Source organism: Embiotoca jacksoni, unplaced genomic scaffold (genome assembly GCF_022577435.1).
Source record: "Embiotoca jacksoni isolate LCO1_2020_lvr unplaced genomic scaffold, fEmbJac1.0.p SCAF_15, whole genome shotgun sequence".
In the NCBI taxonomy this organism is placed as follows: Eukaryota; Metazoa; Chordata; class Actinopteri; family Embiotocidae; genus Embiotoca; species Embiotoca jacksoni.
In genome coordinates, this window is record NW_027185285.1 from 344368 (window position 1) to 357999 (window position 13632).

General features: G+C 44.4%; 1 protein-coding gene across 3 annotated transcripts; it reads right to left on the bottom strand.

Annotated features, from left to right (window-relative positions):
• Positions 1-1606: 1606 nt before the first annotated feature.
• tlk2 (tousled-like kinase 2) lies at positions 1607-13464 on the bottom strand. 3 transcript variants are annotated; one of them, XM_069148609.1, is made up of 21 exons: positions 12777-13464; positions 11557-11639; positions 9950-10027; positions 9777-9846; positions 9645-9688; positions 9326-9424; positions 8793-8888; positions 8508-8600; positions 8179-8289; positions 7886-8022; positions 7449-7601; positions 7288-7354; positions 7100-7197; positions 6441-6522; positions 5799-5890; positions 5593-5682; positions 5323-5492; positions 4672-4810; positions 3597-3708; positions 3219-3326; positions 1607-2995 (listed from the first exon to the last, which is right to left on the bottom strand). In XM_069148609.1, the coding sequence occupies exons 2-21, from the start codon at positions 11635-11637 to the stop codon at positions 2822-2824; spliced, it is 2094 nt and encodes a 697-aa protein (XP_069004710.1). In that variant the 5' UTR covers positions 11638-11639; positions 12777-13464; the 3' UTR covers positions 1607-2821. The 3 variants fall into 3 exon arrangements, with proteins under 3 accessions (XP_069004710.1, XP_069004709.1, XP_069004711.1); XM_069148608.1 differs by having other exon boundaries at positions 8793-8894; XM_069148610.1 differs by lacking the exon at positions 9326-9424 and having other exon boundaries at positions 8793-8894.
• Between the last annotated feature and the right edge of the window lie 168 nt (positions 13465-13632).

Consider the following 13632-nt stretch of genomic DNA (forward strand, 5'->3'; position numbering starts at 1 on the left):
CCCCCCCCCCCCCCAAAAAAAAAAAAAAAAAAAAAAAAGTGCAGCCGGAGCAGCGACGACTGCCCGAGTGGTTCTCTTTGGAGGACGGATGGTGCAGAGTTGGTGGCGAGTTTGACCGCTAGAGCTCCGTCTGCCTCTCAGTCAGATGAGACCGAGATGAATGGAGCAGCGTCAACAGTGGTGTGCGTGTGGGTGCGGGTGCGTGTCGCTGTTTGTATGGTTCCCAAAATGAGGTCCGGGGACCTACAGGCGTCTGTAAACGTAGGCCAGAAGACTTTATCTATTTATCATAAATTTGAGCTAAAAAAAAAAAAAGAAGTCCATTTGTAATTTACGCAGTCAGAACATTTAAAACGGAGAATATTTTTTTTTTTTTTTTTTTTTTTTACTTTGAAAAAATAAAATAAAGCCAAAAATCGTGATTTTGTTAAAAGTGTCTTGGCATACACAATTCTTTTCACTTATGTAATATTTTGAATCCCAGACTAAATTTCTAGTATCTGTCATTTATAATTCATCAGTTTTGTTTTTTCCTCGAGAGCACATTTTAGTATTTGTTGTATTAATGGATAACACTTACATAACATTTGCTTAAATGTCCAAACTCTATTCGTAAACTCAGATCTGAGCTTTTATGTCAGAAAAGTCAGCCCAGCTAAACCATGAGAGACCTGGCATAGTAAAAAGAGCATTAATTTAACTTAAAATAATCAGCGAAGGCTTTTAGTGCTCAATACCTTCCCAGTGATCCTATCTACATTATTAACATTCAGTGGTTCTATAGCTCTTTGGAGACTTAAAGCCTGGCAGGAATATCAATTAATGTCATTTAAAATGATTATTTCTGTAGTTTTTCTTCATATCCTTGAGATAATTTGATTTTGCTGAAGTTTAACATCATTAAACATATTTAGTACGTGTCAAGTGACAGCTGCTCGGGGCCCTTATACAGAATCAAATTTTTGAAGTCTGCTGCTAGAATACATGGAACCCATTAGCGGCCTATTACGGAGTTTTGGCGTGCATGTTCAAACATTAATCGCATCAAGTGTTATTCAGCATGCCACTGCCGACTCAGAACAAATAACAACATCCGTGATGTTTTTAACAAAGCTGTTCCGCTTCTGAAGAAAGCAGAAGCTTTTTGGCTTTTCTGAAGAAAGCAGAAGCATGGGACTTTTTATTTATTTATTTATTTTAATACCCGATTTATGAAAATGAGACATCCTCAAAGATGTTTTACCCATTTGACTGCTGGATGACACCAACACTGTACTCACCCACAACGCTAGCTGGTTTCTCTTGATTATCAAGAGTCTGTTTCCTGTTCAAATTGCTCACTTATAAGAGAATATACCCAACTTCTGAATATGAATAATTCAACCTATCCCTGGCTACTGTAGGTGCAATTAAATGCGAGTATTTAGTGGTGTTTAAATCTGATTTATAGTCCGTTAAACCAGTTTTAAACTGACAAATAAATTAATAACAAAGTACAGAAACAATGCTCATAAATGAACTCTCAGCTGTTTTGTAAACAGAGAATATTCCTCTGAAGAAATCAGTGATGGGAAACCCGGGTAACACAGAAGACGAGCACAACAAACACGTTTTAACCAATAGTATTTAATGGTTTATGCAACGTTCTGCTAAGGCCCAATCGCCCCCAACAGTACTATTAGGTAAACCAGTCCCTTGCATTTTATTGGCCAAAAATAAATTCAAACATACCTAAATAAATATGTGTTTATGGTAGAGGGGGGAGGGGAGGGGGAATCGATCAAAACGAGAACAGTTCTAATTAAAGGCAACTTGAAAACACAACAGTTTTCTCCATAAAACTGGTAAAATTGAAAAGTTGTTTAAAAAATAAAATTAAAATAATAAAAAAAAAAGCATAAAAGGGGTCATTCCTCAACAGCTTCCACTCCATATCAAGTATCACAACTCTAAACCATTCATTATAAAAACTGAGGTGGAACACTGCCACCAGCTGGAAGTTCTACGCTTTGGTCACAGGAGCTTGACGAGGGGTTCGGGAGGTGGTGGGAGGGGGTGGTGGGTGGTGGTGAGATGGTTAACTTCTGTCCCTCCTCGTCACAAACTATCCGGGTCTGGAATTTAATTGAGGCGAAATTTTACCCAGACCGGCGGGTTTTGGATGATGTAGTGCCATAGGTATTCAGGGTTTGGTAGACGACAGCCCGGACTGGTTCTCTCTGTTAAGATTCAAGGAGAGATGAGAACAAACAAACAAATGTTTGAGCTGAGGGAGTTCCGACTACCCCGGACCAGATCGACTCATGCATGGGTCTACGTGTGAGAGTGCGTATGAGGCCGTCCGCGGTTCTTTCCATGCGGCCCGGCTGAAGCAGTTCTATACTTCGTTTTATTTTCTCTGGGTTTTTTTTTTTTTTTTTTTGAAGCAGAAAAAGAAAAATTCAAAAAACACTGAACCCCACTTTCCACCAACGCAGTGCCGCAACTTGCCCCTTTCATTGCCGTGCGAGTCATCCGGGGCTTTGACCCCCAGAACGATGCCGCCCCCCTTTTTTGTGAAAGCAGGACAGGTGGGCCGGGGTGGATGGACATGAGAGGGCCCCGAAGGGTGACGTCGGTCTCCCCTTCCTCACCCGTCCATGACTCCTCACCCACCCCTCGATGCCATCTGACCAGTTCCCCACCCACTGGGCTCTTCGTGGCAAAGTGGGATGCTGTCAGGAGGGAGGGAGGGGGGGGGACGCAGCACGGTGTCGCCCCCCCCCTACCCCAGCCCACTCTCCTCAAATGATTCGGTCAAGTTCAGTTCAGGGGTGTGGGCTCAGTTTGAGGCGCTGCTGTTGGAGGAGCTGGATGTGGAGGCCACGGCCATGCCCGAGGTGCCCGAGGAGGCCACCGACTTGCGAATGTGAGGCATGAGGAAGGGGTCGCTGGCCAGCTGGTGCACATCGATGCGGTCCTCCTTGCGGTAGATTAGACAGCGCCTTATAAAGGCCTGGAAGGGGGAAAAGATAAGAGATTGAAATATCTGAGAAAAGAAAATCCCAAGCACAGATTTTAACAGAAAACGACAATGATCCCGACCCCCTGCCCCCTCCAAAAAAAGAAAAAAAAAATCCTCCTAAAAGACCATGTAAGTGAACATGAGAGCATAATGAGAGAACACAAGGTCCTGTGGGAGTTGAAGAGAAAAGCAGTGAGATGAGAGAGTGCGGTACCTTAGCTTCAGGTGTGACTACAGGTTTTGGGGGAAACTGAACATCTGTTGCCTTCAGAATGGTGTTCTCCTGCAGGATGTCCTGCTGGGACTGGTTGTGGCCGAAGGGCTGGAGACAAAAGAGGAAGAAAAGAGGTGTTACCGATACGTTTCCCCGAAGTGTGGACAAAACACAAATTAAATGAAGCGAATATGAGCAATTAAAACGTTATAATCTTCGGTCTAAAATGATAAATTCTTAATTGTTACGGAAAATTAAAACCGTTTGACAATATTCCAAATGCATTTCTTTTTTTCTTTTTTTTTACTTTTCTATTGTACAAACTTTAGACCTCAAATGTCTTGTTGCAACATTTCTGTTATTCGGTGTGTCTCCTACCTTGCGGCCGTACAAACACTGGTAGAAAATGACTCCCACAGACCACACGTCCACCTTGTTGGAGATTTTCGGCGGCTCCTTCCCAACCACAAAGCACTCCGGAGGCAGGTACCTGCGGGAGAAAAGGGGGAGCCGTGTTAAAACGCGTCAATTTCAACAAACCCGATTATAATTTATAGACTTTCAAATGCCTCTTAAGGTAACGACATCGAGGCGAGTTTAACAATCATTTCTTGCAACATGATCTCGGCTCTCTGTGCCCACATGGGAAGTAATGGCATCCTAAGTAAGAACCAGGCACTCGCTGTAGAATTGTTTGCATTACGTGGCTCATCTTAACAAGATTACTTTTGTGAATGTACTCGTACCCCAGGAAGAAAAAAAAAAAAAAAAAAAAAGATTTAACCAACACCGAGAAATACTTCAGTAACATTTAATTATTGTGAGTGAAGCGATGAATGATCCAAATGTTGTGCGACGCAACAACTGCACTTTGGCCGTTAATAAGTTGACTTTTTACACTGAAATGTTGTTTTATTTGATCATAACCCTGTTTGTGTTTCGTATCTTTGCTTTTCCATCTTGAAAGTGTTATGCCTACGACGGTACATCGACGATCAAAGACAAGAAGACCCCCCCCCACCCCCCACCCCCGCCACACACACTCTGCTGTTATCAAGGAACAAACCCAGCTAATCAGCACAAGTGACTTCAAGTGCTCGTTATCTAACGGCAACTCGTTTGCCATCCGTCTTCCATCTGACAAAAATCCTCCATCTCCCGTCTCCATGCGCCTGCTGTGCTTTGAGCATCTGGCTGCTCTGTCCCACCTGCCGGAGACAATCCCCTGCTTCTGTTTGATGTTAGCTGGTTTCTACTTCTGCATGCCCACTGGGCCCCGTGAGCTGCGCACGAGCACGGATCTTTTCCCTGCGTCGCCATCTTTAAAAGCATCGGCTCCGTTCTCCCTTGCTTGCTTCTCTGTAATTCACTTGTTCATGCATATGGAGGCTGTAATTACCGACAGCTGGCTTAATGTCTCGCCCCCGGGTCCTGTACTTTGTCACTTTCTCACCAGTATGTCCCCGCTCCCTGTGAAGTCAGCTCCATCCCGTCCACGGAGTTGTAGCTGTCATCGTCCATGATCTTCGACAGGCCAAAGTCTGTGATCTTGATCTCCCCGCAGGCGGTGCCGTTCACCAGCAGGATGTTACCTGAGCGGGGTGACGAGAGGATTTACAGGTATGAAAAAAAAAAAGAAAAGAAAAGCGTTCCGATTTATGCTTATCCAGTTAAAATATTAATTAAAGTTTGGATTATTCAGTTCTGTTGAAGGCAGCGCCGTCACTTTCTGCAAACTAACAAACATGCTTATATTGGTTTAAATGGATTAATGAGCAGGATTAGAGACTTAATCTAAAACAGCAATTGAGTTTAACCGACTCGCCCCATTCAGTCGTGATGACCGAATTATAACTTTGCGTGTTCATTCATTTAGCTGCTTGTTAATAACCCGTGTTTGGCACCCCATAAAAAAAAATTAAAAAAATAAAATTAAAAAAAAACTCCCAATCAGCAGTACAGTAGCTGCAGCAGGGTGGAAAGTAGTTCATTTTACTGGCTGTACTTCTATTAATTTAATGTGAAGTAGAACTGTGCCAAAGAAAATGAAACAAGATGGCGTATTCTCCCACGACGCCGGAGCTACAGAGACGTGGAGACTCACCGGGTTTAAGGTCGTAGTGGATGATGGGCGGTCTGATCTCATTGAGGTACTTGAGGGCGTTAACGATCTGCATGATGATGGAGCGGCCCTCCTTCTCGGACATCAGCTTGTGCTGCTTCAGGTAGAAGTCCAAGTCGTTGCCCTCGCAGTACTCCAGGACCGTGCAGAATCTGCTCCACAACAACGGAGCGGGATTAAAACCACATAATGGAGCGTAAGTATATATTTTGGAGGGGAGGGCAGAAATTTGTTGGGAAGAGAATGACTTACGAGTCAGTGTCAAGTGAAAAGTAGTCGTAGAGTTTAACTATTCGTGGGTGGTCCAGCTCTTTATGGATTCTATATTCTCTGCATGCATGTCTGGAAAAGAAAACACACATTTTCACCATTAATTATGACTGTCAATCTAAAGCACAATGAATAAAGTGAATGGTGAGCAGGTAGATATACTGTCGTATTTGCTTAAAAACACTCACTTGTGATAATTTTCCTTCTTCTCGTCCCTCCAGTTCTTGTTTAACTGGTGGATTTTGACAGCAACATACCTTTGCTCTGTTAAGTCAAAGGCCTGGAAAATAAATGCTTCTTATTAGTTAAGAAAAACTGCATTTGGCGTTACTGCACTGAGACTTTTGCTTCACGTTTGATAGCTGTGCTCATGAAATATTTCTGCTGTGACTACAGCAGATTCTTGGAACAACGCTCACATTCTAGCTTCATCATTTACTTCAAAATGTTGATGTCAACGGAGTGTGTTATAAGCAAAGTATAAGCAGCGCAGACATGTCATCACTTTCAGAAATTAAATTAGTTTTCAACAGTGTAACATAAAAAATCTCAGGCCTCGAAATGTACCACATATTTAAACCGACAACCCTCAAACCTTTAAAAGGAGCAGAAAAATGACATTACTCGCGAGGCAACCGTGTACGAAACCAACATGTGTTTGGTGCCGACATGGACTTGACATTGTGCCACATTTTAAGTCGAACAACTGTACTAACAGAGCACAAATGCAACACAACGTCTTGTCTACGGTCTACATTTATTAAAACAACAACAAGAACATCTTTACCATGTATAAACTATGAGAAGAGCAGGAGGGAAGAAGGTCTCACCTTGTAAACTTCACTGAAACCTCCTCGTCCAAGTAAATGGAGAAGCAGGTATCTGTCATTTAGCGTAGGGTGATCTTTGAATCTGGGGGGGGGGGGGACAATACAATATTATAGTCGTAACAGATACACAGCCACTTATACACACAAACAGCTTTCTGTTAATCCCACAGCAGTTTAATGTGTCAGTCTCAGGTCTGCATTAGAACCAATGTTACCGAATTGGACCGAGTAAGATTTTCTCGTCAGTTTCAACACAGAGCGACTCTGAATGGTGCAGTCACTTCTATGAATAGGCCTGCACGAGATAAGGGCCTATTGAAACAGGATGTTTTAATGCATAGTGCACTGCCGACCAATCAGCACAACTGAGAAGGTGAGGCTTAAAAAAGCTGCGACCTAATCCCATCGCTTGAAAGTAGCAGGTTTAACCGTGAAGAGGAACAGCTTTGGGGTTTTTTGGGGGGGACAATGACACAACTTTCTCAGTGACGATCCGGCATCGGCTGAATGAATTCGGCATGTTTGACTGAAGCCGTAAGGGACATCAATAGAAAAGTCAGCCGTGTGTGAATGGCACAAAAGGCCTCCCTTGGACAGATTGATGAAGGCAGCAGTGTTATATATGCCACATCTGAAACGAACTCAAGAAGAAATCGTACTGGGAATTATCTTCATTGTGGATCCTCTTCAGCTCTCGTATGTGCAGGTTCCGAACCCGCTCCAATCTCTCCAGCTCTGCCTGGATCTCGGCCTCCTCCTGCAAAAGACGACAAAATAACAATTGTGCAATTAAGGGAAAAAAATCCATACAAAGAAAGACCACAATGAGACACCAAAAAAGTATTACCTTCTTAAGATGGCCTAGTCGAAGCTTAAAGATTTCCTCCTGCTCATGATACTCCGCCTGCGATAACCTGCGAGAACAGAAAAAAAACAACAACAAAAAAAACTTAGTTCAACTTCCAATATGTACACAGCTGTTATGAAATATACACAGAAGCAGCATACGTTTCACTTTCTGTTCCGTTGGTCTTGCTTTTGCGTTTGTTTTGCTCCAGGCTCGGCGGTGGCGTCTGGGCCATGGAGGGCGGCTTGCGTTTGGCCAGCAGCTTCCTCTGCCTTTCAATGTCCTCTCGCTGGGAGTTGATCCTTTCTTGTTGTCTGGAAACACAAGACGATTCATTAGTGGGGAATACAGACAGAATTAATCTCCCTGTTTGTTTATGATCTACTGTAATCTCCCATGTTGATGTGCTGACTTTGCTTAATCTACAAGAACACATTTATGTAAGTTTATGTATCTTGACAGATAAAAAAGTAAAACGGAATGAAACAGAGAAGTACGTTGTTTTTGACTCTTAAACAAGCTAAATTTCTTAAATTTGTTATAACAAAGACAAATTGTGAAAGCAGAAGGTTAAAAGGTACAAACTGAGGAGCCTCACTTAATAAGGTTTTGGAAGGCATATCCATCTGTCCACTGCTCAGTGAAAGACGCCCCGTGTCTCACTGTGGTGAAGTGACCCAGTCGAAGTCTATCCTGCATACTTTTATCCCGGCACGCCATCTTCTCCTGTTTGGACTGAAGTAAATAGGGAAAGAAAGGCAGGCATCAAACATGAGCTATTGATTCTATGTGGTTTAAATCAGGGCTTAAAAAAAACAACAACACAATGACCCACTCACTTTGGAAACTTGTAGCTTAAAATAAATCTAGAGTGCTATTACATGAACATACTTTTTCAATGAGCAGCTTCTTGGACATGGTCACACACTTATTTAAGCGCTCCTTGTATCGCTCCAGCATCCTCTGCTGTTCATCGATTTGTCTCCTCAGATCACAGTTCACCTGGAGCAGAGCATACAAAACAAGCAGAAACACGGCCGGGTCAAAACAATTCACAACATGTATACATGGCTATGCATGTACAGAAGGAATGTGTCAACTCTGACATGCTTGAAGTAAAAAAAAAAAAAAAAAAACAAAGACAGAGAGAACATAATATTTTCAAAACCACAGAAAGTGGCAGGCAGAGTAGCAGGGATGAAGTGTAATGAGATTAGTACCCGCAGCAAATCGTCTATTCGGCCCTCCTTCTTCTCCAGGTCAGAGTTCTTGTTGTTCTCCATTGCTGTTAGTTTCTCTATTGTAAGGTCAGACTGAAGGGTATAGTGAGCACAAAAAGTGTTTGTTAATGGAGAATCATTCCGCATCCCGGACATATGTTGAGCATCAAGGAGCCCCATCTAACAATATGTCCCAGTTTCTGATGGTTCTTTTAATTTCTCGGTTTATATGCAAACTGTTTAACAACTTATTTTGAATTGTACCCGATGGTGTGTGACATGTACCTGTGTGGCTTTGTGGAGCACGTGAAGAGAAGCGGGCTTCATTGAACACGTGGAGTGCTCCGTGTTGGCCGAGCTGATGGAGGAGGGGCTTCCCTGCTGCACCTGGGAGGCACAAACACTCATGCAATAAAAACCTCACACATGCCTTCATCTGCGAATTTCATCCTATTTAATAATTTGTCGAGAGCCGGAGCTGCCGGTCATGATAAAACATGACATTAAGAGACTCTCAGGAAAGCAATAACCAAGAAATGGCATCAGAGGAACGTGAGATGGAAGATTTCAAAGTGATGTTCTCAATGAAAAAAAAAAAAAAAAAAGCACTTAGAAACTCTCAAAATGATTTCAAGGCTTTTGAAAATTGAAGAACAATGGTGTTTACAGACGACAATCAGAATCTTCCGAACTGTTAACAAACTTAACCCACTGGTGTCGACTGCAAGTGTGCAAGAGAGAGAATGGAAAGAAAGAGTGTTTAAAAAAATTAAATAAAAAAAAAGAACAAGAAAAGACCACAGAGCAAACATGCTCACCGTGACAGGGGGGTTTGACAGAGAGTGTTGTGGGGAAGAGCGGACCACTGGTGGAATTCCCCTGGCAGGGCTGGTACCAGGACCGCTACCTCCCGCAAACTGACAGACACATAAAAAGACAGAAGAAGAAGAAGAAGAAGAAGAAGAAGAAGAAGAAGAAGAAGAAGAAGAAGAAGAAGAAGAAGAAGAAGAAGAAGAAAGCTGTTTAATGGAAAGACCAAGACTGGCTACAAGAAAGGGTTAGAAAGTAGGTGAGAAAAGTTATATACCCAATAATGGAGCATCTTAGAAAGAAACAGGGACATTTCCCGGCACTCACCTCAAAATAATCGCTAATTTTATGTCCCCTTGAGCCTGCTTTGCCTGGAAGAGAGAGGGAGAGAGTTCAGAGGGAGGGAGGTGGGTATTTGGGATGCGTGATGACGAGGTCACAGCAGAGGGACGATCTCACCTTGGCTGCTGTCAAAGTGGTCTGCTTTGCGTTTTCTCACTCTCTGGTCATTTGCCTTTTTCTCGGGAGTCTGTCGGGGAAGAATCGACCAAATGTATAATGAAGCAACACGGGGGAGATGGTTGGCACAGAAGGAAAAAAAAAAATCCTGTTAATATCTAATGGAGACTAACCTCTAGCTCTTTGTCGCTGAGCGAGCCCACACTGCATAGACTCTGATTGGATGACTCATTTTGATTCTGACCCGAGCCCTGTTTAAAAATGAGGTTAGAGCGTATAAAAATAAAGCGCAGGGATCCATTAAACAACAAAGCTACGCAAAAGATATGTACATCTAAAATTGTACGTTCCAAATTCATGCACTTATAAGAAAGAGAGAGCGCACGCAGAGATGGAAAATAAGAGTGAGAAACTGAGGCGGAGATTTGGCCAAATACCATCACCATTAACTTCCCACTGTATGCAGACCTGCATCAGTACTAATGCTGGTTCCCTAGGTGATGCCTGTCAATCAAATGAATCACATCAGAATTCAGCAGGCACTGTCCAATCAGGGAGAGATACTTAGTCATTCAGAGCACACTGGAGCTCTCTCACTGAACCCTCCTAAAATGGCTGAACATTAGGCATGCTGCTGGGGATGTCTTCCTCTCTCTGTCTGTCACCTTTAGATAATGTCATCTATTTCTCTCCTGTTCACCATGGACGCAACCATTCTTTGCTTTTCTGGAGAAAACTGGGGAAAAGAGGCTTTGCTTGATCTAAGAATGACAGTTTCTTTTTAACCTCCCTGCCGCCGCCACCAGAAAATATCTTGGTTGTTTGTTCAAAAAGAAATGCACTTTGCAACAATTTTAGGCCCCCCTGTGTTCCATTATCAAAGGGTGTTCTGTCCTTTTGTCCTCACAGGAGGACAATCTTTCTTTCTTTTTTTTTTTATGCCAACTCAGTGATGACGGAGAACGGTGGTGCCACGGGGCTGTCCAAGGTCAAGAAAAAAAACCAAAAAAACTCAAAGCTACTCTGTGACATTGAAGGGCTTTTAGACCACCAACCCATATTTCTCCACAGCCATTTGTTGACACACTTCTCACTCATTTTGCGCCCCCCCCCTACTCACCCCCACTACCCACCCCACCACACACACACATTGCATCTCTTGTCATACAGGGTGGTTGTGGCATGATGCCTTAGCGAAAGCCGCCATTTTCTCTGCGGCAGCAGCCATGCCATGCTCTGGGCCCAGCTCTGCCTATGGCTGGCACAGGGCCCACTCCTGGAGCCGACTCCCTAACTGTTCCAAGATCACCTTCCACAAAGACAGCTCCATCCCATGTAAGCAAGCAAGGGGGGGGGCGGCGGGGTAAATGCTGCCTCCACTTATACCTGGTCATGAACTATTTCTGCATTCCTCCTCTGCCTTCACTCCTCCCCCTCCTCACCCCCCACCCCACCACCACCCCTGTCCCCCCTGTCCCGTCCGTGGCCTTTTTGGCAGGCATCACCACTCTCGCATATACAGTCACTACATCATGAGCCAGGGAGAGATGCCATGTCACACCAGCCAAAAAACACAGACACAGCTCAACCTTCTCCAGAGACAGACAAAGAAAAGGAGAGGGGCCAAGCCGGTCCAGGCCAAACAGCAGAATGATACCGAGGCAGAGTGAGACAAAGAAAAGGAAGAGATTAAAAAAAAAAAACAATGTGTAATGAAGAAAATCGGCGATGATGAGCACTTTTGACAAGACCTTCGCCCGACATCTGCTGCGAGACCAACCTTAGCCACGCCGACCCCTGTGAAGCGAGCCTCCAACAGCTCCTGCCGTCGGGGGTCCAGGCTGTGCAGTTCTTCCATCATGGCTGCAGAGACAAGAGCACAGATTAAGGAAGGCGTTGTGGAGTCTGGGTTATTCAAGTATGAGTGAGGGATCACCGTTTCAAAAGACACTGGTTGTGTGATGAGTCACGGCTGTTTTTTTTAGCTATATAGATGTGGAAAATTCTTGCTCTGAGTCATCAATAGGCTTGACAATGATGTTTTACACCATCATGTGTGTTCAGTGGGCATGCAACTTGGTTGCCAAAGTGAAACACTCACCCACAAAATACAGCCAATAACAGGCATTGGATTTGCATCTAAGTCGTAGCCCAGATGTGTAGAGTCACTGCCTGGAAAATGATGGCATCACGTGATAACGCCCTGGCATTATAGGCGTAACTTACATGGCGCTGGAGTTACGAAAGGTCACTTAATGGAGGGACCGCCAGGTCCCCCCCCTCACAGCAGTGGGAAAAGGCCACAGTAGACAAGAAGTACCTTAGTTTGTACAAAAGGTTGTAAGTTAAACGCCCCCCACGGCTCCCATACATTTAAATAAAAAAAAATAAAAAAAAAGAGTGCAACCTGCAGCATGCATTTCCATTTTGGAGAAGCGGGTTCTGTGAAATGTTTTAACTTTAGACGTAATTTGAGTCCTCGATCTTAACAATGATCACCAGTCAACGATCCCCGAGAGGGGTGGCCGGCTGACGTGGTTGTTTTAAACGAGCTAATAACGTCGACCCATCACTTTAGCGTAGCGTCGGGAGGAAGCTAACGGTTAAACGTTGGCGGAGTAACCCGAGATGTGATTTTTTTATTTTTTTTCTCAAGGAGCTAACGTACCCCCCCCCCCCCCACCTCCTCCACCCTCCACCTCCACCACCACCCCCCCCAAAAAAAATCAGGCAAATGTGGATAAATGTTGACCCAAATGTGGCGGTCGGATTCGTTTCACCCGCAGCAGGTGAACTGTTTTTTTTTGTGTTTTTTTTTTTTAACGAACAGGAGAAAGCTAACGTTAGGTACCCCAACGGGCTAGCGTTACCTCCACAAAAAAAAAAAAAAAAAAAAAAAAAAAAAAGCAGCATCTTCCAGCTCCGCGTCGCCAGGTGCTCGCGCCACGAGACCCGTCCACATCTCTTCTTTTTGTCCCGACAATCTGACGAGACACTTACTGTAACTTGTTGTTTTTCTCTCGGTCCTCCGGAGGTCCCGTTTTTTAACCCCGAAACCGTCCCCGTTGTTTCCCCGGTGCTCGGCAGGACCCTCCCAGGCTTAGGCCGCATTCGCAGCCGCGTCCCTCGCGTGGCCGATTGTTAACGATCCAGACACTGGAGCGCGGCCGTGCGGCTCGAGGTAGACGACGGAGGATCCCCCCCCTCGGAGGCCTCGACGACTCCGGGTATCCCAAACCCGCCTTTCTGCGCTCCTTAGGCGGGGATCCCCATCGCATCCTTGTCTCTGAGGACCATGCCGTGCCTAGGTCGGGTATCTCGCTCCACACAATGGCGACCCTCGAGATTCTGCGTTTTTCACCAGGTATAAATAATGTCTTTAAGCCAGCGTTAGTTACCCCCCCCCCCCCCTATCTTTATCTCCCCCGGTGGTGAGATGAATTTCGGGTCCTGGCTTTCAGCTCGATCAAAACAAAGTTCGCCTCCACTCGCCCTCCTCGCTGCAGGGAAGAAACCAATCTGTTTCGGAAGTTGTGCTGTTGCAAAGCGTTTCAGTTGAATCCGGATCGATTCGGTTCGGTTCTCATGTTTTTGCAATGTAAACAATAATCAGTAAAATCTCATATTTTCTCGTGAGATTGTTCCAAGTATTTTCACCTTCGTTCAGTCCACGCCTGCCCCAGATCTCTTGTCTGGACCAATGGCAAATCCCTCTGTACACAATACAATTTAACAACGCCCTCCCGCACAACCTCCTAAATGATCACTTACCACAAAGTTTCCATTCCCATGACATTCACACCCACACTATTTACTCACTTAATATCAATTATCTGCAAAATGAACGTTTTGTTTC